Consider the following 27336-nt stretch of genomic DNA (forward strand, 5'->3'; position numbering starts at 1 on the left):
GTAGATGGCTAAAAGAACAAGCCTGCATGATAGGATACTGTATTTACTTGCATACCATACACACCTTCCCCCCTCAAAATTAGCCATCCAAAATTGGACTGCGTATTTTAAGAAGCAGATTTCTGTGTTGGAATGGAGGCATGGCTTTGCTTCAGTGGGTACATGGCCCTGTGCTGCCTTCCCCTCCCTCCCTGGTTGTGTGGAGGAGGGGCTGAATCTGCTGCTTAGGTCAGTCACTCTTTTCTTGCAAACTCCACAGCGTAAGCATCAACTACATTTCAGCCACTGGTGATTTGTCAAAAGCTGCTACCGGTTTGGTAGTGGTTAACAGAGCTAAAGCTTGAGCCTTCAGAGCTTGAAAGGAGAGTGTATGATGCTGAAGAATAGATTGTATCCCTTCTCAATGAAACCTTATTTAGCCATGACTTAGGGGAGTGCAGGGGAATGGGACAAGGTGCATGCCTCATTTGGGAGCACATGGTATGCAAGAAAATAACATTTAGGGAACTAGTTTCTGTGTAATATTAACTTTTTTAAAGGACTCCCTTTATTGAAGATTCTTATGTCTGGAAATTAGCTGGATGGTGTCCCAGGAGAAAACACTAATTCAGCAGTGGCAGAAAAACATGGATGACAAGTCTACTGCCACTAATGTGTAGATGTATAGTCCTTCATAGTGTGTAGCCAAAACTAAGAATTTTTGACCACTTCAAATAAGGAGCGTCCTAAATGAAACTGTGCTAGTCTCTCTCTAGTTTTAGAAACATATTTTTTGGATTGGAGTGAGAGAATTGGGGTGTTGACATCCCCTCCCCCCAGTTATACAGCAATACTTTTCCTTGTCAATGTCTGAAGCAAGGAGTTTATCTGTTTATCTACTTGCGTATATTAAGTGGAGACGGTCCTGGTCAATGTACGTTCCTCTGTCATGGAATAAGCTTCATTTATGCCCTCTTAGCTTGAGGCTGATCAGTTTATATTAAAATGTAATAGGCAAGTGAGACTATCTTACTTGATGTTACCCATAGAATTGATGTCAAATGAAATGTTAAGTTGGAGGAGTCTTCTATTAAGTTTAGTGAGTGCTGGTAGAACTCCAGAGAGCTTTAAACAATGAAAGTAGGGAAAATAGTTTCACAAGGATGGGAGTGTAGGTATGGAAAAATGTTCACTGAACAAGTCATTTTCATGTCAAATTTCTTCTTGCCATCTCTTTAATAGGAATGTTGGAGAAGTCTTAGTGTTATCATTTTTGTTGCAGAGACTGGCATGTATTTTAACTGTTTCGTTTTAGACTGAGGAGCTGGACTGAACATGGAGTGAGTCTTTTAAAGCTGATGGGTGAAGTTAAACCCACATGAACTCTACTTACCCTGTACAGAAGCATTCTTCATTGTATTATCTTGTAGCTATGTTAAAAGGTCTACAGGTCTTTCTGGTGCATAATCTGTAAGTCATAGAGTTCCCAAGCAAGGTGACCTCTACCTTTAGAACTCTATGCTCCTTGGACTCAAAGTATTAAAAAGAAAGCTTTTGAGTTTGGGTCTTTCAGTTGATGATCAGGCCATAGTCTTGGATTTAGACTATCAGCTTTGACCATCTGCAAGAGAACTGTGAATGAAACATCTTAAGCAACAGTAGCCCATGCGTTAGAATATGTTTTCTTTTTCAGTTTTGAGTTCTGCCATAATTCTTCATGTGCTTCTAGAGGTACTTGGAAGAAAGATACCTATCTATCTTACTTGACATTATGAGTCACAGGAAAGGAATATCTGAACCTTACCAACCATTTACCTTACCGGCAGGCCATTTGTATATCAAGCCAATAAATTGCAGAGTGACTAAGTTTAAGTGCAAGAATTTTTTTTTTTTTTTTTTTTTTTTTTTTTTTACAGACAAGTTTTTGGTGATCAGTAATGTGGAATTTTCTGTTCTCTGTCTCTGTACGTGTTTGGAAAACTACCTGGACAGAACCGATCTTTAAGCTAATGAACTAGTTGGTAGCATGGTAAACTCCCTGCTCTTGTTGCTTATTTTTTTCTGCATAATAGATAAAAATCTGGTGTAGCTATTGTGATAGTTGTCTGAACTTTTCATGATCCTATTTTAAAGACCTGAAAAGATGCAAGTGATTCATGTACAAAAATAATTTATCAGATAGTCACTAATATGTAAGCTGACTATTTTCAAAGGGCTATTTAAATGCACCCCTTTCATTCATTAACTGTATGTAAATGGTCTTAGTGAGACTGCCCAGAGAAGAGCTACAAGAATGGTTTGAGGACTAGAAAATCTGCATTATAGTGAAGGTCAAACTCTTTAGTTTATCCAAGACAGTGTTAAGTGGTGACTTTGTTATAACCTCAAAGCCCTGAAATAGGATGAGATGACACAGTATACTGGTTTTTAACCTTGTAGTAAAAAGGCATCCATCCGGTTTTTAGTGTTTGGGAGTTAAAAATGGGCTAGAAATAAGTTGTTTGATGATCAATGAATAATTGATTTTTGGAAGTGATGGAAATTCTACACTTGGAATCTTTAAGTCAAGACTCGGTGTTTTTTATAAGGTTTGCTTTATCTCAGATAGAACTTAATGGTTTGATCGAAGAAAAAATATTGGGTGGGATTCTCCGGTCAAAATAGAGATTTAGACTTGATACATATACATACCAGTTATATCTGACCTGAAAGAGTATGGGTCAAGCTTTGATAGCATGGTCTTCAATTACTTTGGCTGCAAAGAAATCATTACCTGTTATCTAAAGAGGTCTAGGAAGTTGTTTAACAGCAAAAGTACAGCAGAAGTAATGAATTTTTTTTGGCGGGGGCGGCCTCCAGTCTTCTCTGAGAGCCCTTCCTCTGTGGGGTACTGGTGGGTGTCTGTCCTTGAGATGATTTGTACTCTTCTTGCATTAAAGGATTATTCTGCTGGACCAGGGGTATACATTTGTGCACTAGAGTTTTATTATGCTTCTAATCATGTGAAGAAACTTGATTAAGGAAGAAGAATTTTCAGGACCACTTTTTTGATCCCTAAATCTCAGTAATCTGAAGTGGCCTAATATAGGGGTTGGCAATGTTTTCTGGCAGCAGTCTGGAATGACCTAGCTCTGGTTGTAGGTGGGCTGACTCTCCCCAAGACCCATTTGCCAACACCTTTTTCTCCCTGACACGACTTCTCTGGGCTACCCAGCCATGGCACAGACAAAACCCAATGCTGCTGAAGCTCCGCTCTTCAGGTTGCCACCCCATGGCCTAAGGCACAGGGTAGATTTAATTTAAATCAAATTGATTTTACATCACGATTGAAATCACTGGTTAGGAAGCCTTGATTTACTCGTTTTCTATAAAAAGTGTATTCTCGTTGTTTGATATCCTTTATTCATTTAACTTTTTGAAACTGTGCACTTTTAGAGAAAGGAAAGGGCTTAACTGTGTGTACACAAATTTGCAGAGAGACAATAGGGCTGATAGGTGGGTAATCAGGTCTGTTATCTCTCATCTCCATATACTGCTGTTAACAAGGATGTTATCTCTGGACATGACAAACTCTTCCTATGCCTGAAGAAGGGCATTTGTTACCGAAAGCTTGGAAAGAACATTTTTTCCACCTATTTAGTTTGTCCAATAAAAAAACATCATATCTACCCAAAGAACCTTGTCTGCCTGTAATCCCTGGAGACACAAATCCAGTTTGAAAATTGAAACTAAGCATCACAGAGATGCTTAATGGGATTGTCTAGACTGAGCACTGAATCCCATTGGGTAGAGTGGTTTTCTTTAATCTTTGCTAATCTAGAGCAGCCTCTGGGAACCCTATAAATTTGGGCCCCTAGTATAGTCCATGGCCTGTTGTGACGCATTTGTAAAACTTCTAGAAAGGTTCCATGAATATATTGTCTCAAACAGTATAATTAGAAGTTTATAATCCCTATTCCATGATTATATCTTTGAGCTTTAACATATCTTAAATTAAAACTATCTTTTTATATATTTACTTTTTTTAAAAAGCATCTTAACAAAAAATAAAAAAATGATTCAGTCAAGAAAATCTGATTTTAAATAAAAAAAAAAAAAATCATGTACAATGATGTTTTTAATTGAAAGAAATAGTTGATTTTTATTTGCTCTTCTAAGGCATTATGTGACCATCTAAATTCTTTCTTGCTTTTGCTGACTTGGTCACAAGAAAGATGATAGTTTTCTGGTAACAGGTCCTTACCTAGAAACCCAAAAGTATATCCTGTGTGGTGGCCGAAAGGGAGCATAGGGATGTGGCTCCCTAAGTTCTGGAGATCTGATGGGATCCTGGAGCCAAGTGTTGAGCTGCTTATTTTCAGTTTTGATTTTGAATAACTTACTGTGCTTCCTTATTTCTAAAATAGCATGAAGCCACTAGGCCAGTGGGTAATATGTTGCCTCTGAGTACCTATAACATTCCTTGTAGCTACAGGAAGTTAAAGTTAAAACAAAATTGAGGTTGACGGAAAGAACAGAGTATGATGCACTAATTGCATTACCAGCTCGATATGTTTGTGTTTAGGCAAGCAAAACTTGGAATCTAGTGCAGTAGACTATTTAATTACCAAATAGAAAGTAAACTAAAATGCTACTACTTTCCTTGGGAGTGATGAGCACTGTAGGAAGACTTCTGATAGATACTATATAATTTTTTCATTAGGATCACCAAAAGAAAAAGAAAGAAATGAAAAGGAGGAAAGGGAGGGAGGAAACTGCAGGCTTTAGATCATCTGAGCTCTTGGAGAAAGGAAGGGACCTGAAAACTAGCCGGATTCATTTTAGCTATATGTCCTTCTTCCTGGCTCCTAGAACAATACTGGAAGAATAAAGATCTTTTGCCCTTAAGAAAATATGCATCATGTATATTATTTTTTTCCTAGATTCTTCGTGGTCTGCAAAACTGAAGGCAAATCCATATTGATATTAGAAAAAATATGTATAAGGTGTTTATCTTATTCAGAAGCTCAGACTTTTCGTACCTTTTTTTCTCTTTAACAGCCTAACAAGAATGTTTCATTTTAAGAAAATCAAACAAGAATTATGTTTATATTAGTCTTTTTGGTTGAATAGAGTTTTCTCTAATAATCAGATAGTCGGTATTCCTCATCTTTACTATTTTTTTAAGTTTTTCTTACTCTGACTAGTAGTCCGTCTCCAGTAACTGGAGGGTTTTACTCACAGAGGAGACTTTTCTGACTGTGTAAATACCAGATACTTTCACTGAGGATGATCATGCTTCCAGACCAGTGGATAGCTAAGTTGTAGCAGGTCTTTCCCTAATCTGTAGGAAGTGATTTAAAGAAAAGAGGTGACAGGAGAAGAGTATCACCCGCTCATGATCTTTACTTCAAAAAGTAGTGACCCCTTCCTGGATTCTGTATCTTGCTTTTCTCTTGCCAGTCAGCTGGCAGGTTTAGGAACCAGTTAGTTCAGCACCTATAGAAGAATCAAGCTCTTCTGTGCTTAATGATGCCTGTTTTTGTATGTTTTCCTAGGTTTCTCTGACTTGTTCTCAAGTATCAACATAGTTTAATAGGTACAGGAGGAATGTGGGATGGGATGGTTTGGAAGTTTGTATCATTTTTTTTCCATTTACGGAATCTGTTAAGAATCTCTTAGCTTTTGTGCATGGTGTCTAGATGTAAAGCTATTTGAAAAACAAAATGCCAAGATCTAGATGAGGTCAGAACATCTAGAGATTAAGCCCCAATGAATGCAACCTATTTTGATTCATGAGTGCTGGAATAGTCGGTGCAAATCTATCTTCGTAGAAAAAGAGCTAACTAGACCAGCAGCTAGAAGCCTTGAACAAGCTGCAGGTCTGAACTACATGGCTTCGGTTCTACGCAGGCTCAGTGGCTTTGGCATGTCAACAGGGAGGGACTTTGCCTGTGCTGGGGCTTAGGCTTTGTGCCTGTGTTGCTGCCACTTCTCCTAGCCCCCACTTCCTGGCTGTGGCACTGATACAACTTCCAGCCTATGGGGAGCTGCACTAGGGCTGTGCAGCTAAGAAGCTGCATCCTCGCTGTTGTTTGTTCTCCCCATTCCCTCCCACTGCCTTGTAGCTGCCATGTGGCTCTGCAGTAACTAAAAGCTGTGCCTGCTCCACAGCCAGGGAGTGGGGACCTGGGGGAAGGGGCAGCAGTGTGGCACAGCTTCCAGTTGCCTAGCTGTGGCACAGCTCCTTGTTGTCTGGCCCCAGTATGGGCACAGGCAAAGTCTTCCATCTCTGCAGGCTGGATCCATTGGCTCCACTAGCTGGATTTGGCTTTGCTTATCCCTGAACTAGACTGAGGCAAATCTAATATTTTTTATTTCTTAGTACAGAGTTCTGTATTGCTCTGATGACCCTCAGATAGCCAAGGAGAACTGAGCTTGAAAAACTAACCATGTTATCAGCCAGTCTGGTGGGCAATGTCTACCTCTAGTGTTCCAGATACTGATATTCAGGTGAAGGAGCAGCTCTGAAAGCCTGGTTATATTTGTGTCTTTTTTGTTGTTGTTTTGTGTAGGTGATTTTGTTCTTAGATCTCTTTATGCTTGTAAAATTAAGCTTCTTGTATATGGATTCACTCTCTTAATTAAATCTTGTGTCAGTGGTTTTGGGGGTGGTAAAGGAACAGAGTTGGTAAATTATTTTCTTCATATGTGCAGGCTGTAACATGGGCACAGTGGGGCACATTCCCTTACACTTTTTCTTTGGTCCCGTTTTATTCTTTCAAATGTTGATCATAGGAAAAAGTTGCTAAGTGTGACGGTTGGACAGTTTTGTGTAGCTGCAATCTCATCCCAGATTATGGAACTCAGCTCTGAGTTTACTACATACAGATATACATCTATAAGCGGACATTACAATGTTAGATGCTACAGCATTGCTGACTTTTTTTTTTTTTTTAAGTAGCCAGATCTTTTTCTTTGTCTAGAGTCTTATGATGACATTCTCTAGCAAATTCCTGGTTCTTTGTGGAGGAGCACAGCCCTGACTGCCTCACCTCGCCCACTTCTGATATACAATGTTGATAACTGAGCCTGCCCAGGAAGCAGGAAGATCTCCTGCACCACCCCTATTTTTTTCATGAGAGGGGAGAGGAAGGAATTGGGAGTCCAGCAGGAGAATATGTGCTTTCTTCCTTTTCCTCCCCTCTGTTTCTCTTATCTTCTTTGTCTCCGTTGCAGTACTTGATGCACCAGAGAAAATGAAGAAGGGCATCTTACTGCAGCCTGCAACTTTTGTGGGGGAGGGAAGTGCTAGGTATAGGGGAGAGTTGATGGAGGAAGGAGCTTAGCAGATCCTGACTTGCAGGTCAGAAGGCAGGTAGTTGTGGAGAGAAGAGCTGTGTAACGGGGCTGAAGTCCCCATTTTCAGTAAATTTAGAGGGTGGACGGCACTATTTCTTTCTTATTTGTACACAAAGCCTACACAGTGTGTGAAAATCAAAAAACAAACCAAAAGTACCATTTAATATTTTTATTTAAAAAAAAACCCAAAACCCCACATACACAATCCCAGAGCCATTCATGACATGAAGAGGTTAGGGGGAGAGGAATATACATCTGACTCACGGGTTTTGAACCTGTGCGACTGGCAGTACTTTGTCTGGTATAGTGCTGGTTCGTGTTTGATAGACTGTATTGTCTCAGTCTCTTGTGGACTCAGATCCAGTGAACTCTTCAGGTTTTTCAGATGCCTGTTTGGCTAGGTACCTGTAGAAACGTATATCCACCCTGCTGGCTCGGTATATTCATTCTGCTAGTAGTCTGGAAGACAACATTTTGGACAGCTGTTTAGGCCCTGTGGAGTAAACTATTGTCATGCCACAGATTATTTGGGGCATGATTTTGAAATTTACCTGACACTAATAATCTTGAAATCACATATTTGTGGTTTATAAATCAGTCCTAATGCCTTTTAAATAACATAGTTTGCAGTTTATTTCAGAAAGATGAACTACTGGTATTTAGCTCCCATTTCGTTGTTATTCAGGATCAAATTTAGCAGCAAATGTACTCTGTAGCATGCCTATGTGTTTGGCTTTTAAACTTGTTTTCACTATATTTGAATAACTTTTTTTAAAAAAAAGCAATCTTATTCTAGCTTCCACACACACACTACTGTACCAGTAGTCCTGTGATCATAGAGGGTATGCAGCCACCTCTTAGCCAGGTGTGGAACCTAAAATAAGTGTCACTGTTTTCTTTCCTTTCTTTTTCTTAGGTAGAGAGGTTGATATTAAAACCAAACACATAGGCATAATCAGGAGGACACTTCTTAACAGAATACCCTACTTCAAAGGTACGTAAGAATTGGGGCACCTGCTGAATGACTTAGCTTGAGTTCTGTTTAAATTATTGTATGCTCTTGGCTCTCCTTAAATAGGACCTAGAAGTAGGCACTTGTTAGATTCTACACTAGCAATATCTTTTATTTACTAACTTTTAAAACTAATATTTAAATCATTCATATGGGGGAAAATAGCATACGTGTTAAACTCAAAGCAAAACAAAAACTAATTGTAAGAGCCTAATTTCAAAAGGGTGGTGGTGCTTTTTGATTTTTCAGCCTTGGATTCAGCTCCACTGAGCTTGGTGGATTAAAAAAAAATTCTTATTTGTTTATAATAGTTAACTATATGTAAAATTAGATTATAGTTAACACACAATTTTCCACATGCATTTGCACATACCAGGATGGAGAATGTGTTCTTGGACTCCTTTGGGCACTTTGTAAAATAAGTAGCAGTGTATCTGGTTTGTTAATCAGTGTAAAAATGTCAGTTTATTCTGTCTCCTCCCACCTTCACTTCTCCCACAATGTCATTGCGCTGTTGTCCAAGCTGCACAAGTTGGACAGCAGTTAGACCTCACCCTCCCCATTATTCTGTACTAAAGACCTTCTTCATCATTACTGTTCCTCCTTTAGTGTACCTCTTCTGCAAATTCTTTCCTCCAAAGAAGCACATAGTATGGATGTACATGTGTGCATACAAAATGATATGTATACTGCTTTATCTGATCTGGCGTCTTGTAATAGTCTGGTGTATTGAATAATAACTTACCTTGTAGGTTTCTTGTCTTGTGGGTTTTTTTTAGAATAAAGATATGCGGTAGTCTGAATAAGCTGAGTTCCTATTCAGAAGTATGAAGTGTTTTTAAGTACAACTTGAAAGTTTGGGAAAATTTATTTCATTCTATAAATTTACTTTTAACAGGAAATGTATGAGGTTGCCAAGAAGCTTTGCTCCTTTTGTGAAGGTCTTGTCCATGATGAACATCTTCAGCATCAAGGCTGGGCTGCCATAATGGCCAATTTGGAAGATTGCACACATTCTTACCAAAAGCTGCTTTTCAAGTTTGAAAATGTATACTCAAGCTACCTGCAATCTATAGATGATATTAAGCTGAAACTCACACAGTAAGTTTGCCTTTAAGCTCTTTATTATAGTCGTAGTTGCTTATCTTTTACACCTTTTTTACCTCTATTGTTGGTTCTGACCAATCCAATAGACATTCTGATTTCTGTACACTTTCTTTGTTTTGTTGTATTTCATATTATATTCAATGTTTTGTCATAAATGCTGTAGGTTAAATATTCAGGTTTGGGCATGTTTATAGTAATTGAAGATACTGCACAATGTTTTAATGATGTAATTTTAAACATCTCTCAATTGAAATGGGAAGTTTTAGATGAAGAAAATCTATAGAGAAAGGAAAGAGAGTCCAGTGAGTCAAATAAGAAAGAACAAAATGTTTTTTATTAATCATCCTGACATGATTTTATTAAAAATCTAAAGTTGCAAGATTTAATATTAACCAGCAGTACTACATTCATCATTATTATCTTGTCCTTAATTTTATTTCTTATATATCATTTTGCTTTTTTGATGCCAGTGACTTTTCTGCATTTGTTTTTTTTAAAGTTTGGGGACAGCTGTTTCTGTCATGGCCAAGATCCCACTGCTGGAGTGCCTAACCAGACATAGTTACAGAGAGTGTTTAGGAAGATTGGAATCTTCTACTGACCGTGGAGGAGAAGAAAGTGAAGGAACTGAGGATGAAAAGTCTGCAGAACTAGTTCTTTTTTCTGATATTCCTAGAATGAACAGTAAATCAGTGGTAGCCTCATTTTGCAGGTCAGTGGAGCATTCAGCCCTGGACAGCGCAGCTCCTGAAACTATCACGGACAATAAAGAATCCAGTCAAAACACTACTGTTCAGGACAATGAAACTTCAATGGAACTGAAGGAGAATGATCAACCTTCCTTCAATGTCTCTCTGTTAGACTGGATAAATGTTCAGGATAGGCCTAATGATGTGGAATCACTGGTCAGGAAATGTTTTGATTCTATGAGCAGGGTAAGTTCCCACGTGGAAAAATAAACTGTTTATCAAGGTAAGTAAATAGGAAATGTGCTACTCAAATTTTATTTAGCTTGCAGATGCCAGTGTTTTTTAAAGTTAACAGTAATGTGACTTTAACTGCGTAGTTACTTTCAGTTCCAGCAGTTATCTTCATGTGGAACAAAGAAGGAAGAAAAAAAAAATGGAGGCTTGCTAGATAGAAAGAAAAGTGAGCTCACATTGTGAACTCACAGGACATGGGTGGGTGGGTGGGTGTGTGTGTGTGTGTGTGTTTGGAGATGTGTTGCAGCATACTTATTACTGGGCATGGGTGTGTGTATGTATGTTTAACATTTTTTTTTTTTTTAATTTAACATCCAATAGCTAAGGTAAAAAAGTCTGTGTAGCCTTTATGGAAACAAGTGTATCTGACCTCTTGCCTTCTATGAAGGCAGCCAAGGACCCTTAAACCAGTACATTGTACCAAGCCTGTGTTGTAACCGCTAGTTCTTGTACTAGCATTGTCATATACATTTTCCTGGTGTTTTACTCCCCAGATGCATCTGTAGGAAGGGTGGGCAAAATACAGCTTGCAGGCTGGTTCCAGCCTGCAGGCGGGCACCCACTGTTTGATTTATATTTGGCCTGCAGCGCTTCGTGTACGGCTAAGCCTCCACTGCTACTGACCAGGGCAGCCTGTGTTCCTGCCCACCTCAGCATCAGCCAGCGCGCACAGATCCCCAGTGCGGCTGCTCTGTGTGGCTACAGCTGCACCGATACTGTTCAGCTCCCCCCACTTCCAGTGGCGGCTCCTCCTTGTGCCCCTGCTGTGCCATTCCAGCACATAGTAAAGAGAAGCAGCGGCAGTTGTGGGGATGCATGCCAGACGCCCAGCCAGACAGGGAGGAAGCTGCAGCCAGGTGGCTCCTGTCTTGGCACACGGGGCTTGAGCTCCTGGCTGCCTTCCACCAACTCAGCTGCCTGCAAGTGGCTGCTTATCATGCCTGCCAGGTGGAATGTGGGTAGAAGGTGGCTGGGAGCTGGAGCCCCACACAGAGGCAGAAGTGGCTTGGCTGCAGCTTTCCCCCTGCCAGGCTGGGCGCGTGGTGCCTGGCATGTGTCCCCACAGCTTCTGCACTCTACCTGCTGCCCAGAGCGGCACAGCAGGGGCAGGAGGAGGAGTAGTTACTGGTGTATGGAGAGCCAAGCAGCTACAGCTGCACTGGAAGCAGCCCCGCTGGGTCTCTGTGTGCGCTAGCTTAGGCTCAGGTGGGTGGGAGCACAGTTCAGGCTGCCCAGGGTGGAAGCAGGTGGGGCTTGGCCCCATGTGGAACACTGTGGGGGCAGCCAGGCCAAATGGAGGGTGAACTACACCTGCACCATACCACCCCGCTTGAGCGAGCTCTGTTGCACACCTCCTTCCTCCCTCTCCAACACTTGGCTGGCTCCTAGGACGTGGCATGAGGCAGTTTTTCTCTCTTCCTCTTCTTCCCCCAACCCCCCACATACCTTCCTTACCTACCACACACCACCCCACTCGCATGTGTCCCGTCGCACACACACAATATACGGGATTAGGACTATTTTGGGCTGCTATGCAATTGCCTCTATATATACTAATCAAAAAAAAAAAAAAAATCAGGACAAGAATTATTTTTTGAAGCCCAGCTGCTGGGAGGAGGCTGGGGCAAGCCCTGGCCCTGAGCACACAGCAGGCAGTTTGCCCTCACCCCGTGCATAAATTTGGTGGGGGGGGCACATGCCCTGCATGAGTGTCCCAGGAGTATGTCCAGTGGCAGGAGCACCCCACCATGCCTCCTGGATGAGTGACCTGCCCCTGCCTCTGCTCCAGCCCCGCTCCCTCCCTCACGCTCCTTCCCCCCAACCGACTTACCAGCCAGACGCTGCTCTCCAAGTTGCCAGGCTGCATATCAGCAGTCAGGTCGGTATCAGCTAATATGGCTGGTCAATAATTAGCCATCGGTATCAACCAAAAACATCTTTTTATCAGTACACCCCTAGTTTTGAAAAGTGATTTGATTTTTTTTTTTTTAAAGAACTCAGTGCTTTTTTTCCTGTCCAACATTTGCCATATTAATCTTCTAGCTTTTGTTTGGTGATACTTTATTCATATTCCTTCAGTTGCAGATTGAGATGATGGTGCAGCACTTCAGTTTCCATTTAGGAAATAACGTTTTCTTATTGTATACCAGTATTAACAGGGATGTGAATGAAACACCTGAAATAGATTGCCACATAGGCAGTGGGAATTTAAAAATATGCTATTTTAATTAAAAGTATTGATATTCTAAATGATAAGCAAACAAAGGTTTTACTATTATAAGCATTATTAAAAAATAACCTTTGGACTGTGGATCAGCTTCTGTTAACATATGCTCATATATCATTCTGTGAAGTTTTTTTTGTTTGTTCTATTTGTTTTTTTCCCTTCTGATTTAGCCATAAGACTAAAGTTTTTGTTTTTAACTGTTTCATAGTAGATGTTACGATGTCCATGTACAGATATTTAAATGAAGAGAGCACTTTACAAATGTTAGAGGGGCTGAGCAGTGATTTGTGCTCGGGTAGCTTGTACTGCCAACAGCATACACCCAGGGCCCCTATGCATGCATCCCAGCTCTCCTTGCTTCTAGAGCTTGCCCATCCAACTGTGCAGGGCAGCATTGATTGGCTACCCCTGCGGACCCAACCCACCAGCACTCTCAATCTCTTCTCCCTCTTGGCTGTGAGGCTGAGGGGGACCCCGGGCATGTTTCCTTTTGTTAGTTGCAGGCATGTCAATTTCTAGGTTTGGGTTTTCACCCCACAGGTCTTAAACAGAGAATACAGCTGTTTTGGCACCCTGTCTCCCTGTAGGCCTGGAACACATTATGGGATTTGTGAAAAGGGCTGGGCTTCCTGTTTCTGAGGGGGTGGCGGGGGCAGTGGTGTTCTGTGCTCGGCTAGAGCCCTGGAGTTAATCCCAAGTCACAGACAGTTTCCCTGGAACTGTCAGGTAGGGGTCCAGGCAAGAGCAGTGCATGCTGGGATGCTGTAGGATGGTGCTACAACTTCTCGTGGAAGGTTAAGTGTACATACATTTGGTTTCCTGGGAGAAACTCCCCTGGAAGCCACTTCTACTGAGTTGCTGTTGGGTTAATTGTTTTTCCTTGAACTACCATTTTTGGTCTGAGAGAAACTCTGGGAATGTTTTGTACACTTCTGGTTTCTTCCGGTAGAAATGCAATACTCATATGCCAAAGTCTGTTGTTCTCCAACATCAGTGCAGTTGTGCATGGTGAATATTACATGACAGCAGCTAAACTGAGGCTATTCCAGTACAATTGAAATTACTGTACTTTCTGTCATGAAAATAATGTTGCTATTTTTGAAAGCTTTCATTCCATTATATAAGTTTTAGACTAATGCTGGGCATAAACCGAACAAATACCTAATAATAGAATTCAACATAAGACGTCGAGTGGGTAAGGTAACTAGTAGGGTGAAAGTGGTAGACTTTAGGAAAGCTGATTTCAATGAACTCAGGCGATTAGTCAAGGACACACTGCAGAGTAGGAGTTTTGAAGGGATGGGAGCCCAAGAAGGGTGGCTGTGCCTTAAGGAAACAATCCTTCGGGCACAAAGCAAGACGATCCCCGAGCGAGGCAAAAGAGGGAAAGGGGCCAGGAGGCTTCCATGGCTGACCAGAGAAATCCAGGGCAGCCTAAGGGCCAAAAGGGGAGCACATAAAAAGTGGAAACAAGGTGAGATCACTAAAGACGAATATACCTCCTCTGCTCGTGCTTGTAGGGAGGCAGTTAGGCGGGCCTGCATCCTGTTGTCCAATCTACATTGCTCTTCTGATATTGTATTTATCTAGAAATGGCATTTTAACCAACTCAGATGGAATTACCTGACTATTAATTTTTCTCCGCTATTTAGAAATATGACCTGTGCAAATAATACACATTTGCCTTTCTTGCTTTAACCTCTTTGCTCTTGTGGCATTCTTTGTTATCAGAATTCAGCATAAAGCAGCAGTTCAGAAGCTCTGACCCGTGGCTATTGGTGATCCCAGAAGAGCTGCTAGGTCACATCTTTTGTTTTAATTCTCCAAGTTTCTCATCGATTCCTGCTGCTATCAGAGAGAGAGAGAGCTGGGAAAACCCAGATTTGTGTAAAAAAAACAAAAAAACCCAAACAAAACAACAACAAAAAACAGTGGGTAGTGCCTAAAGTAGTTGCTTCTGTTAAATGCTGCTGCTGTTGCTGCCTAACTAAGAGGAAAATGGAAGCACTTTTGAAGATCACTGCCACAATACTGACTACCAGTTGGGTTTGGGGAGGAGGAGCCAAGTGCTCTAAATATGTCCCAAGGTAAAAGGCTGGAAAGGAGTTCCAGGGGTGCATGGGAGATGGAGAACAAATTTGAAGTAGTTTGTGCAGGAAAGAAACGTTGGAAGAAAAGATTCCTTCCGCCCAAAAGGATGAAACATTAATTTGGGGGATATCAAACTGATCCAGCCCCACAGGCCAGGTAAGTGGCTGGGGGCTGGTCCATAAACCAGCTTGGGCCCACGGACCTCTCCTCCCCCTCTCCCTCCCTCTCCTAGAAAACCTGATCTGGCTGCTGCTCCACGTCATCTTGGACCCAAACTGTTTGTGGTGCAGATTTTGGATGGCTGGAATTGGTGCCATATGCTGCACAGTCCAGCCAGAGCAGCCACCACACTCTACACGGTGGTTGCTCTCACCATACTGTGTTACACGTGGTGCCTGACCCTGCAGGTCCTGGACCACACTGCATGCAGTGACTTCTCCAGCCAGTTTGGGACCCTTGTTGGAAACTAGCTGGAGTGGGTTCTGTGTACGGTGCATTTCCCAGAGCAGGTGCTACCCATGGTGCAGTCTTGCTAGGCTGGCCAACACGCACAGCACAGCACAGCTGGCCAACACACAGCACAGCTGTGATTGGCCGAACTGCTCTTTATGGCACCTGTTCCAGCCCCCTGGGATCCATGCTGCATTGGCAGGAGCAGACATTGGATCAGGTATTCTGGGGGAAAAGGAAAAAGGATCTATAGGCAGGATCTAACCTACTGACTGGACCTGTATCACAGGCACATGTCATGTCCTGTTTGGGACAGTTGCAGCCAGGGGGATCACTCAGGGCTGGATGGCAGGGCTTCATGCATTGGATGTGGCCTGCAAAGCCCTGGCATCTAACCTACTGGACTCCCTACGCCTTGGGGAAATATGATAGGGGAGCAGTGGCAGTACCACTGCCCTCCCTTGCTTCTAAATTCCACCCCCACTCCCCTGTGGGGCTGTGACAAGGCCATGCCCTTCTCCTTTCCCCCTCTTTGTCTCCAGTGAGGCCAGACCACACTCCTTTGTCCCCCCCACCCCTCCAATGGATCCAGGGCCAGTCCATGTTCCCCACCTTCCACCCCCACCCTGGGGCTGGGATATACCCCCCTCCTCACTGTTTTGTGGGGCCAGGGTTGGGCTTTGTCATTCTACCCCCTGCCTTCTGTGGGGCTGGGACCAAGCCAGATCCCCTTCTCTACTACTCTGTGGAACCAGGAGCTGGGTCATGGCCCCTCCTCCCCCCCCATCATGGAGCTAGGGCCAGGTCTACACTCCCTCCTACCTCTCCCCACACTGCCATGGAGCCAGGGGCTGGACCATGCCCCTGCTTGGGCCTGGGCCATACCCTCTTCTTTATCCCCATCCCCTTCCATGGCCATGGGGCATGCCCTGTTCTTTCCCCATGTTGGGGTAGGGCCATAACCCCTTCTCCTCAATCCCCAGGCCATACTCCTACTTTGGTGCTGGACCATGCCTCCATCCTTTCTCCCTTGCCCTGGGGCTGGGCAACCCTGCCCCTGGTGCTAGGTCATAACCATCCATCAAGCCAGTGCATGTCCTCCCTCCCTCCCTCCCTCCCTCCCTCCCTCCCTCCCTCCCTCCATGGGGCTGAGCTCTGTCCCTTCTTTTCTCATGGGGCTGAGCCATGTCCCCCTTTACACCACCTTCTCCCCACTCCCCACGTGAGTTTGGGCCACGGCCCCCTCTCCTCCCCCCTCTGGGTCTGGGCCATGCCACCTCCTTGCCCCCTTTTCCTGTGATGCTGGGACCAAGCCATGTTCCCTCCTTTTCCACCCTCCCCTTCCCCTCCCCCTCCCTCCCCCCCCTGCCATGGGGCCAGGGCCACCTAGTCCTTTCTGTGGGGTTCTTCTACCACAGTATCACCTAGTTATATCCTGCTATATCTTTTAAATTAATTCTAAGAATACAATCAAGGGAAAAAACCACCATCCTAAACCTTGGAAATGGAGAAACTAAAATATGTGAAGGCAAAAGCTTTTATAGAGGTTAACTTCTATAGAGGTTTTTTTGGTAATAAGCTAGTTTTATTATATAATTTTTGTAAGTTGTATAAGGGTGTTGCAACCTGTTGCATAATGGGAATTTGTTAAAAGTAAAGTCACTAAATGTATTTGGTTACATGGTTTTTTCCTTCTCTTTTTCTGTAGCTTGATCCAAGGATCATTCAGCCCTTCTTGGCAGAATGTCGACAGACTATTGCCAAACTAGATAATCAGAACATGAAGGCTATTAAAGGCCTGGAGGACAGGCTGTACGCGCTAGACCAGATGATAGCTAGCTGCAGCAGACTGGTAAACGAACAAAAAGAACTTGCTCAGGTAACTGACTTTATATATCCATCTCCCTGAAAACAAAAAGAGGCACAAATCTGTGATAGAATGACTAGCCACATATTTATAATCACATTTTCAATATATTTAATATTGTATTTGAATGAGACAATACCACAATATTGGTATTTTAAGTAGAGGGTATGCTTTTCTTACATTTTATGCTTTTGGTTAAATCTCATATTCTAAAAACATTAACTTATAGGGGGAAATTTCTTCCTATTTCTGCTTGAAAGTTATACGAAATAAGTATAATTTTAGTAACTAAACATTACAAGTGTAAAAATGGTGGTGGTGGGTCATGCTTTTAGTATTCTTCTAGGTATTTTCCTTTTAAAACTTTTAAATTTGTTAGGAATGCTACGGTGATGAATGACAGAATCAGTATCAATGCTACAGTGATGATTGACAAAATCAGTAACTGTTGTACTCAAGTTCATATAGTTAAATACCTTTAAAACTTCCTCTGCAGAAAAAAATGAACGGTACTATATCCTAAATATAAAACTGTGTTTAAATAAATGTTCTGAGAACATTCAAAGTTACAGCTTCGCTTCAGCTGGCAAACTGAATAGTGGTCTAAAAAACCATACATCTGAATTTCTGTCAGAGTTATAATAAACTAGTTAATTCACCACTCCATGGAGAAGGCAAATAATAGTAAATAATTCAGTTGAGCCCAGATATCAAAAATAGATCATTCAAGTTGAAGGGAAAGCCAACTGGCAAAGAATTAGAATAATGGTGAACTATCCCATAGGTTTATTAACCAGTTAACTGTATTTTTTTTTCTTGTTTTTCAAATCTCTTTGGCATTGATGATAAGAATTTTGGAATCCAACAAAACGTAGTACTGCAATAATATTTTTGTCATTGTTAAGTTGATTTTGATTTTTCTGCAGAGAGTGTTTGATACAAACTTGTTCAGCCTTCAAGCCAATGCTGTCCTAGTTCAGTGTATAGTATTTGAAGTTTTAAATGACAATTCCAGAAAATTTAGTTTGTAACCAAAGCAAAAGCCTGAAGTTAAACTCCCTAAACTGAAATTTGAAAGGTGCAATAATGCAGGATAATGGACCCTCTTGACACAAGGTGCCACCTACTTTGCCTTCAGCATAACTTCAAACTAACTACACACATGCAAAGTGTTAAATAGTGTGTGTGTGTGCACGCGCGCATGCATGCGCTTGCATGCGCAGAAGCAGGGAATGGGCAGACCTTTTTGCCCTCACTCAGCTTGACTCGCACAGGTGATATATAAGCAGAGTTTTGTGTTGCCTAATAGAAGCCTGGTCCAACAGAGGTCAATTTAATAAGGTTTTACTGTTATATGTTGTATGCAGGTGTCTCCACTTGTAGCTGGCTTGCTTCAGTTTTTAGCCACCATTAAAAAATGAATGTTAAGTACATAGAGAGGACCGTTAACATATTTGAATTTTTGTAGTATTGCTTGTTTTCTTTCCCTCTGTTGTACAGTTGCCTTAACCTCTTTAAATGAGATTAAAGATTCTAGTGATCATTTTTATGGAAAACACTGCTTTCCTTAACCTGGAGGAATTCAACCCCACACATATTTCAGGAAAGTACCTAAACCACAAGGCTGGAGGCATGAACAGTTCTTGAAATAGAGGCTAGAATCCATATTTTTCCCCATCAAGGGGCTGCCTTCCTCCCTGGGTTCTGAGATCACAGTTCATCCTTCCTTCCTGAGGAATCTTGCATTCTTGGCTGCCCAGTATCTCAGCTCCAACAAGGTAGATGTTGAAGGCCATCCGTAGCCTCTAACTGTATTGACTAGAGAACTCTCTTGACATGGGAAATGTGGGCTTGAATACCCTCAAAATGAGAAGTGATTCAATCCAAGTCTCCCATGTCCTGGGTGAGTGTTCCACTCTCTAGGCTTATGTAATAAGGTAGGTAACATCACCACCACCACTACCACCACATCCTTTAATTCTGACTGTCTTGTTAAAAGAAATAAGTACATTGGCCTCCTGTGCCCAAAGGGTACTTGTGTCCTAGGTAGGGATATTGGGCTACTTATCTCAGGATCATATAGATTCCTGACTTAGGGTTACAGGCAAGTGTCTACTTAGCATTTTGGGCGTTGTGAATGCTATTCCCAGGTGCCATATTAGGTGTCAGAGTATTTAAATGTTCAGCAGTTTTCAATCTTTTTGGACTCAAGGCATTCCTCCATAATTTGCAAACTGAATGGCACTCAATTTCAAAAATTAATTTATATATTACAGTGCTTATCTTTTTCACAAGGGCTAGGCAGTAGGAGTGGGGAATTGTCCAGGCAAGGGCAAGGCTAAGGCTGGCTTATCTGTTTATCTTCTCACATGTCAGCTTTCTCCTCACAACTCCTGGTACCCTTCAAAGGATATGGCAGCATCCCTGGGTACCTTGGCACCCTATTTGAGAATCACTGAACTGAGATTTCAGAGTTCAACTCTGAGCTTAAAAGTTAGATATACTGATATTTGGCATTACCACAGTCAGCTCCTTAAGTGGATCTAAGCTTAGCTCCCTTTGACTTTCAGTAGAGGTTAGGTGGCTTTGGCACATACTTTTAGAAAATTCCACCCTTGTTCTGTTCACTTGGTATTATTTTTCATAGTACCCAGTGACAAGATGGTAAAGACGGCAGAACTGAAGTGTCAGAGTTTTTCATCTTATCTTTTTATTTTTCATGAAGAAATCAGAAAGCACAGTGTTAAATCCAACTGCCAAAAAAAAAAAGAAAGAGAGTAAATGTTCTTTGTGATAGTATATTGAGTTTCCATAGCCCAGGAAAGACTAAAGCCATGCCTAGCCTTAACAAGCCTAATTACCTTTTGAGCTTAAAAACAGAGTTCACCAAGCAAAGCTATCTCCTTGACCAGAGTAGATGGCAAAGATGCAAAGGCTTTTCATGTTGCTGTACAGTCTGTATGAGGGGTTCTTTTCTCCATTTCTGTATGCTGAGCCCTTAACAGGAGCCTGCTTCTCGGGTGAGTCTGATAATTAAATAGGGCTGGCTAGTCCCAGGCCAGAAGCCTTTAAATTGGTAGAACTGTGGCGCACATTTTTAGAATGCTTTCTAAAAATGAAAGGAGAAAATAATAAGCTTTGCATGCCTAGTTGTGGTCAGTAGGTGGCATTACATAGCAAGTGTACTCTTATAGAAACACCAAATGAGTTTTTTTGCAAAGGATCACCTACAATTAATCTGTTCTGCTTTTGCCACTGTTTTATTTATACTGTTTTTATCAGAATGGCAGGTTTTCTTTTACTATTTGATTTTTTTGGGTTTTTTTTTTTTGCAATATGCTTTACTGTCATGTTTGTTCACCTACAGACCCTTTCTTAAATTAATCTCTGCTGTGATAGTCACAAAATCCTGCCTGTTGACCAGGATTAGACATGTAGCAGCCAGTGACTACAACTTTATTGTAAACATCTTGTTTCATTGTTAAATGGAGAAGACTTTTTTTTTCCCACCAGCCTATCACTATTTTTATGACCACACATTATAAGATACTTGAGGCAGGATCTCCTATGCCATTTTGTGACTTGCATAAAACATCCTGAACCTAATTTGCATTAACTCTTTTACTTAATCTTAGTCACATGCGACACCTCTAGTTGCTTTAACAAAGTCAAACACTAAAATCTTGGGGGGGGGGGGACCTCTACTTTAAAATAAGTACCAGTTTTTGTCCTCACTCTTCCCTGTCCCCCAGGCCAGGCCTTGGTTTTTCTGAATACAGGTGGATGGTAGTCACTGAGTGGCTATCCATTTAGTATTTAATTTAGCCTTGCATGTTATGTCCTCTTATCCTCTCCTACCCCCTCACACTTTGCACTCCAGTGAAAAGCACTGTGTGCGGGCCGGGAGCGATCCGGGCCCTTTTTCACGCCGCGCGGGCTGTGGCCAGCAGCCCGGGCACGCTGGGTCGAAGAAAACAGGCGGCACGCTAGAATTAGTCACAGACTCGTAATGGTTGATTCAAGATTGTTTACTTACACCGAAGATGGTCGTGGTGTAGGCTGGACAGTTTCCCAGGCACAGCTTCGCTTAAATCCTCGTTTGAGAACTCAGACAATATTCGGCACTCCCATGGAGTTGTCGAGGCCCCGTGGATCCTTTTGCGCGCAGGGAGAGGGATACGTCGAGGATTGCAAACGGCGACGGGGAGAGGCTAGAGGCTGATCAGACCTTTGTTGCCTGCTTGAAATGCGCTGGGTCTGATAGGCTCCGCAGCACTTGGAGATCTTCACACAGTGTGAAGTCTCCTCCTCCTGGTGTTCATGGAGTCCTCCAACTTGGGCGGAAACCACTCAAACCTTTTATACGGCTAGCAAGCCAATCACTAGCCGCCACGTGTGAATAATTTCATGCAAGCCAATAATGGGGCTTGAATTATAATACAAATGGCGGGAACTCTTTGCAAAATGCATCTCTATGCTGCGAAGAAGAAATGCACACTGCAAAGAAAGCTACAAATTGGCGGGAAAATAATTCAGTGGTGCCAAAGCACACACAAAACAAAAATCACACCCTTGGGTTGTGACACTGAATGCAAAATTTCTACATGGCTGTTCTGTAATTTCATGTCCCCTAAGTATTGGTACTTTAAACAAATTTATCTTTATGTCATCCCACAATAAAAGGTGGATTTATTATTTCCATTTTCCATTTGAGAATGAACCACGGACTGAAACCAAAAAGGGGTCTGGTGTTGTTTAATTTTGTCTGTATAACTTGCAATAACAGAACCTCATTTTTCAGAGTACTTTAGATTTGAATAGCTTTTCATATGTCCTATACATGTCTGAATGTAAAGTTAATGGGAGCTGTGAGTGTACATCATTTCTACAAAACTAATATTACATTGTGGAACTGTAAAATAAGGAACACAAAATGAGTGATTACTGGTGAAAATAAGTGACTTGGCCAATGTGATGTAGACCTCTGTGACAGAAGCAGGGATAAAATCTTAGGGTATCTACACATGTTTTCCCTGGGGTGGGGAGGGGGGTGCTTTAATTAGAGCGGCTCTCAGAGCCTCTAATTATACCACCCACAGTGTCATGGGTATTTAGCGTCCCACACTTCAAAATGGCAGCAGGGACACTTTAACTACAACTCATTCAACAAGCTTTAATTAAAGTGCCCTTGCCGCCGTTTTGAAATGCAGGGATGCTGAATACATGTGATGCGGAGGGTGCTGGAGCATGGTAATTAGCATGCTTCAGCAACTTGATTAATTGAGTCTGCTCCGATGCATGCTAATAGCACGCATTGGAGCAAAGGTCTGTCACGTGTATAGCTGCCCCAAGATTGTAGGTTAGCATTAACTGCCTAAAACATCAGATCATCCTTCTTCCCTTTCCTATAGTACTCTGCCTATTTAATCTCAACTTTTTACCAATTTTGGAACAAATGCGTCCAAAATGAAAGTGTCATATTCTGTACAACTTTGATTCATTCCCTGTGCATAATCTTTTGTGAATGAAAGTGTGTCTCAGTAGAAAATACATATGGTGATGTAATTGAAAATGTATTATAAAATATGACAAGGAGGCTACATGACCTTGTTTAGTCATTGTGCTTTTAATATTATTTCATGTATAACTTTCTAGATGGTTGAAGAAGAAAATTAAAGTCAATTTTCTTATGTAGAGTGGAGTTTTTGGTTGTAGTCGTGTTGGTCTAAGCACATAAGCAGGCAAGCTTCTTTGGGTACATGTGATATCTTTTATTAGACCAACTGAGTAGTTGGGGGGGGGGGGAGTTCTCTCTCAGCTTTTTCTAAGATCTTTTTTTCCCCAACTACTCAGATGGTCTAATAAAAGATATCACATCTACCCCTTATGTAGAGCAACACTGAATAGTGGGTTTTATATGGTTTCACACTTAAATCTGCTAGAAAGAACTTGTCTGGTGATAGTAGTAGGTTCTTAAATGACATAGATAGGTCTGTAGTGGATATATAAGTAGCTGAATTTGCTAGGCAGTCTGTGATAAAACGTTATGCGACACTGTATATGTGTCACTTCTCAAAGTAGAAGTAGCATTAGCTTCATTTGTGGACTAAACTTAGCAGTAGCACTGCACCAATGCAGCTATGTGACTTCTTCCAGTTCTGGAGACAGCACAACACTGTCTATTTTGTGCTGTTATCTTGTACTTTAGTGGCAGGAACATGCAGGAATGCACAACAAAAACCTGACAGATTATTTTACTCTATCCTAATCATATTCTTATAGCGAACGTTCTACATTTTTGTTGGGAAGAAATTGTACATTAAGCACTTATTTGTATAATCATACTTTTCTCATACAGCAAGATAAAGTGGATGCAGTTTGCACTCAGAATTTCTGAAAATATATTTTTTGTCATGATAAGTTAAAAAAAATTATGCCTTGATATGACATGTAAAATACATTCCACAAAAAGTTGAAAAGTACTAACTACTGATCGTTAGTCTTTATAACCAGCTACACGGGAGTGATGAGTTTTACTGGAGATAATTTTTACTGCAGATTAGTTGACAGCATAAAACAGTTTCAGAGGGGATGACTTCTATTCCAGATTCTGATGGGGCTGTGTTCTGGTAGTAATACTATATGTTGCCCTTTTTTCTATGGAATGTTAAATTTTGCCCAGGTAACCCCCTTTTCTCCTCCTCCCCCCCCCCAAAAAAAGGGGGGAGGACACATTAATTAATATAAGCTTACTCTAAAGAATAGCAGTTCTCCATCCCTTAATGGTAATTAATAGGCTTTTAATAAGATGGGAAGTGAAGTGCTTGTGGCGATAGCACTTTTCGGTAATCTTGTTTAATTTACATAAGTTTGTTAAAGCTCTCTTGCATCTTTTCAGATGAAAAAAGTCTAGATAAGTTAGTAAACTGGTGTTGAGGTGGAACAGTAAATGTAGCAGCATTTTGTTTTGTTACACATCTGTTTAATAAGTGGGTTTGTTGTTTTACAGGGATTTTTGGCTAACCAGAAGAGAGCTGAGAACTTAAAAGATCCTTCTGTGCTACCTGACTTATGTTTGAGTCATGCAAATCAGCTGATGATTATGTTAACTAATCACAGGAAACTCTTAGATATTAAGCAAAAATGTACCACTGCCAAACAAGAACTTGCAAATAATCTACAAGTCAGACTGAAGTAAGTGATATTTTAATTGTATTTCACTGGATTTGACTATCTAAAGTACCCTATTAAGAAAGACTTACCTATGTAGTTGAAGGTCTTTACTTGAATATCTATAGACTTTGTTTTACTAGAGGAAAAAACAGAGCTTGAAATAGTATGTCATGGTTTCTTTGCAAGTGAGCCAGATAAATGTTTTAATGCATCTTTGTAAGCTGGCTAAAACATTTTTCTTTGTAGCTTCTGTACTATACAAACTTCAAAAAAAAAAGTTTCAAGGACTCAGCAGTAAATTATCAGTCTCTCCTTCAAACTGAGTGACAATTTTATTTAGGTTTTCTGGTCTCCCTCCTTTCCCCCCTCTGGAGTTCTGCTTTCAAGAAAAAAATCTGATAGTTTGATTAGACAAAAGCAATTTAACTGTTTTAGCAATTTTATTTATACTACGTTATCCAGAGGTGGCTTAAAAATTAAGATGTTCTCTGTGCTAAATGTGATGTGTATATGTTGTGGACTGCCTGGAGCGGACTGGTTGTTAGCAGAATCACTCAAACCATGCTTAATGTAATATATGGTTTGTAGCTGTCCTTCATACTTTAGGTAATTGGTACCATAAATAGTACAGATACTATTTTGGGAAGATATGTCCTGCAGGAGATTTACTTTTAATTATTTCATGGTAGTGCCTAGTGACCAACCAAGAATACCCCCCGCCCCCAGTGTTAGATCCTGTATAACCCTACAGAATAACAGATGGTTTCTGTCTGCAAGAACTTACTAGACAACCTGTATTTGAGGCAGAAGGGGGAGGAATCTAACAAATGATTAGACGGAACAGCATGATGGCACCAGAGTTTGTGTTTGTTCACTTTTTTTCTTCTTTTTTCCTCTTTTTGTAGAACAATTAAAAGAATAGGAAAATATGGGGTGGTAAGAAACAGAGCAGAGGGAAGAGAGGTTTAGGTAGTAGGTATGTTAAGGTGGTAGGTATGGAACAAAGATGAACTTGGATTGATTGATTTTTAATATGTTGCCCTAGCCAAAGAAGGCTCAGGACAGCTTATAGTAATGCCCATAGTAGAAAAACTTGAGGACCAAAGGGAAAGGTTAGAGCCAGGGTTTGCAACCCATGGCACAAGTGCCAGAGCATGGCATGCACAGGCTTTCTGCTTGACACACGTGCCTTGGGGTGGGTGGTGAAGTGGCGAGGGCTGCAGTGTTACAATAAGGATCAGGCCCCTTGCAGCTTCCCGCTGTCTGCCCCTGGCATACCAACATCTTACAAATTGAGGTTGCAGGTGTGTTTTGTCACTGCCCAAAAATGTAGCCGATACCTAGGTTAGAACAAACACCCAATTCAGCGCAGGGCAAAAAGATTTCTAGCTGTAGAGTTTTCTGCATTTCCAGAGGATGGTATGTCTGTTCCTTGTGGCAAGAATCTCCTGGCTGACTTCTCTTGGCAGTCCCCCCTGGCCCCCCAGGTCACTTGCAAGTGGGAAAGGAAGGAAGCATCTGTATTGTGGTGCTCTCAGAGCATGCAGAATTTCCCGTGCATAGTTCTTAAGTGCAGTTTCCAAATTGTTTGTTGTCCTACTTAGAGTGCATTTCATTAATCAGACCTGGAGGGGGACAGAGACATGGCTAATGGTAATTTTTACATCCAAGTGAATGGTATAACTGTGTTGGATGCTTTTGTGGTACTCTTGTGCCAAGCCCAGTAGTTATAACAGTGGGATCCATAAAGAGATGTAGATAGTTGATTTAACTATTATAAAATTTCATCATAACAGTATTTCAATTTCTGTATCTCTGTTAATATTCTGGTAATTTTGCTATAAAGGAACATTTTACTTTGTAGGTGGTGTTGCTTTGTAATGCTTCACGCTGACCAAGATGGGGAGAAACTGCAAGCCTTGCTTCGCCTTGTGACAGAATTACTAGAAAGGGTCAAGGTGGTTGAGGCTCTCAGTACTGTTCCTCAAATGTACTGTCTAGCTGTGGTTGAGGTTGTGAGGAGAAAAATGTTCATAAAACACTACAGGGAGGTAAGCACATTAAATGATTTTGAAACTCCACTTTGTGTCAGCTTCTAAACTGATTAACTGATTATATGTATTTTCCTTATTATAGTGGGCTGGTGCTTTAATAAAAGATGGGAAACATCTGTATGAAGCTGAAAAGGCAAAAAGGGAGTCTTTTGGCAAATTGTTTAGTAAGTGTTTTTCCTCTTCTGTAAATTCAGTTGTAAATACCAGTTGTGTATGTCTGTACTCTTCAAACAATGACAGCTGTATAATTCAGTACTCTTATTAATATAAATTGAATTAGTTACATAAGAAATATCCAGAATGACTTGCATAGATGTGCCATAAATGGTGTTTCTGTGAATAAGATCAAAATGTGTCTACAAATATTGTGTTTAAAGTTTTTTTTGTACAAAATATTTTTGGAAATTCAGATAATTGTTAATGTATTTGTAGGAAAACCAAACAAAAACATATGCCTGAAGCGCAAAAAATGTATATAATGCATTTACCATTTGAAAATTACTTTATGCAAGTTTTAATCTTATTTCAAAGTAACTCTTTTCAAGTTATACTTGAAAAATTTGTGGAGTGCAAGAACTAGTGTAGTGCATTGTCTAGATGAACAAAATTTTTAAAATAATGATTTGTTGAGCATTTGGGTGTAAACACTTGAAATAGAAGAAAGAGAAAAGGAAAACCTGAAACCACTAACATTGCGATTTGGATAATTTTGTGGAGAAAGTTTGTAGTTTATTTTGGCTGCTTGTAGCTGGGTGTGGTGGGGAGAGGAGGAGGAAGCTCCCCTTTAAAATCCACACCCTCCCGTACCAAGCTCAGCACATGCCTGGAAGAGGCAGCACGTTAGTTGTACCTGGCTTCCCCAACATCTGTATTGATTGGGTGCTTTAGTGGGACTTCTTGAAACTTTTTATCTAATTGCTGGCTGAATCAGCTATTACATCAAAGGCTTTACAGCACTTTTAACTGCCTGATCTATACAGATACCGTGGAACTGCTTCTGGTAGAGTGCGAGTTATGTGGGCTTTTTTGTTTTTCCCCATATCTGTTGGCAC

At 41.2% G+C, this 27336-nt stretch overlaps 1 protein-coding gene across 5 annotated transcripts in view; it reads left to right on the forward strand.

Annotated features, from left to right (window-relative positions):
• The window catches only part of RB1CC1 (RB1 inducible coiled-coil 1), a 155676-nt gene that overhangs the window by 72313 nt on the left and 56027 nt on the right, over positions 1–27336 (forward strand). For 4 of the 5 annotated variants that reach the window (XM_059724097.1, XM_014606838.3, XM_014606839.3 and 1 more), the window contains 6 exons: positions 9231–9433; positions 9939–10374; positions 16899–17069; positions 24067–24251; positions 26095–26281; positions 26367–26448. In XM_059724097.1, the coding sequence (XP_059580080.1) occupies positions 9231–9433; positions 9939–10374; positions 16899–17069; positions 24067–24251; positions 26095–26281; positions 26367–26448 (1264 nt within the window). Of the gene's footprint in view, positions 1–8236; positions 8315–9230; positions 9434–9938; positions 10375–16898; positions 17070–24066; positions 24252–26094; positions 26282–26366; positions 26449–27336 lie in introns of all 5 variants that reach the window. The other variant, XM_014606840.3, reaches the window with a different exon arrangement.

The sequence above is a fragment of the Alligator mississippiensis genome, chromosome 3 (assembly GCF_030867095.1).
Source record: "Alligator mississippiensis isolate rAllMis1 chromosome 3, rAllMis1, whole genome shotgun sequence".
In the NCBI taxonomy this organism is placed as follows: Eukaryota; Metazoa; Chordata; order Crocodylia; family Alligatoridae; genus Alligator; species Alligator mississippiensis.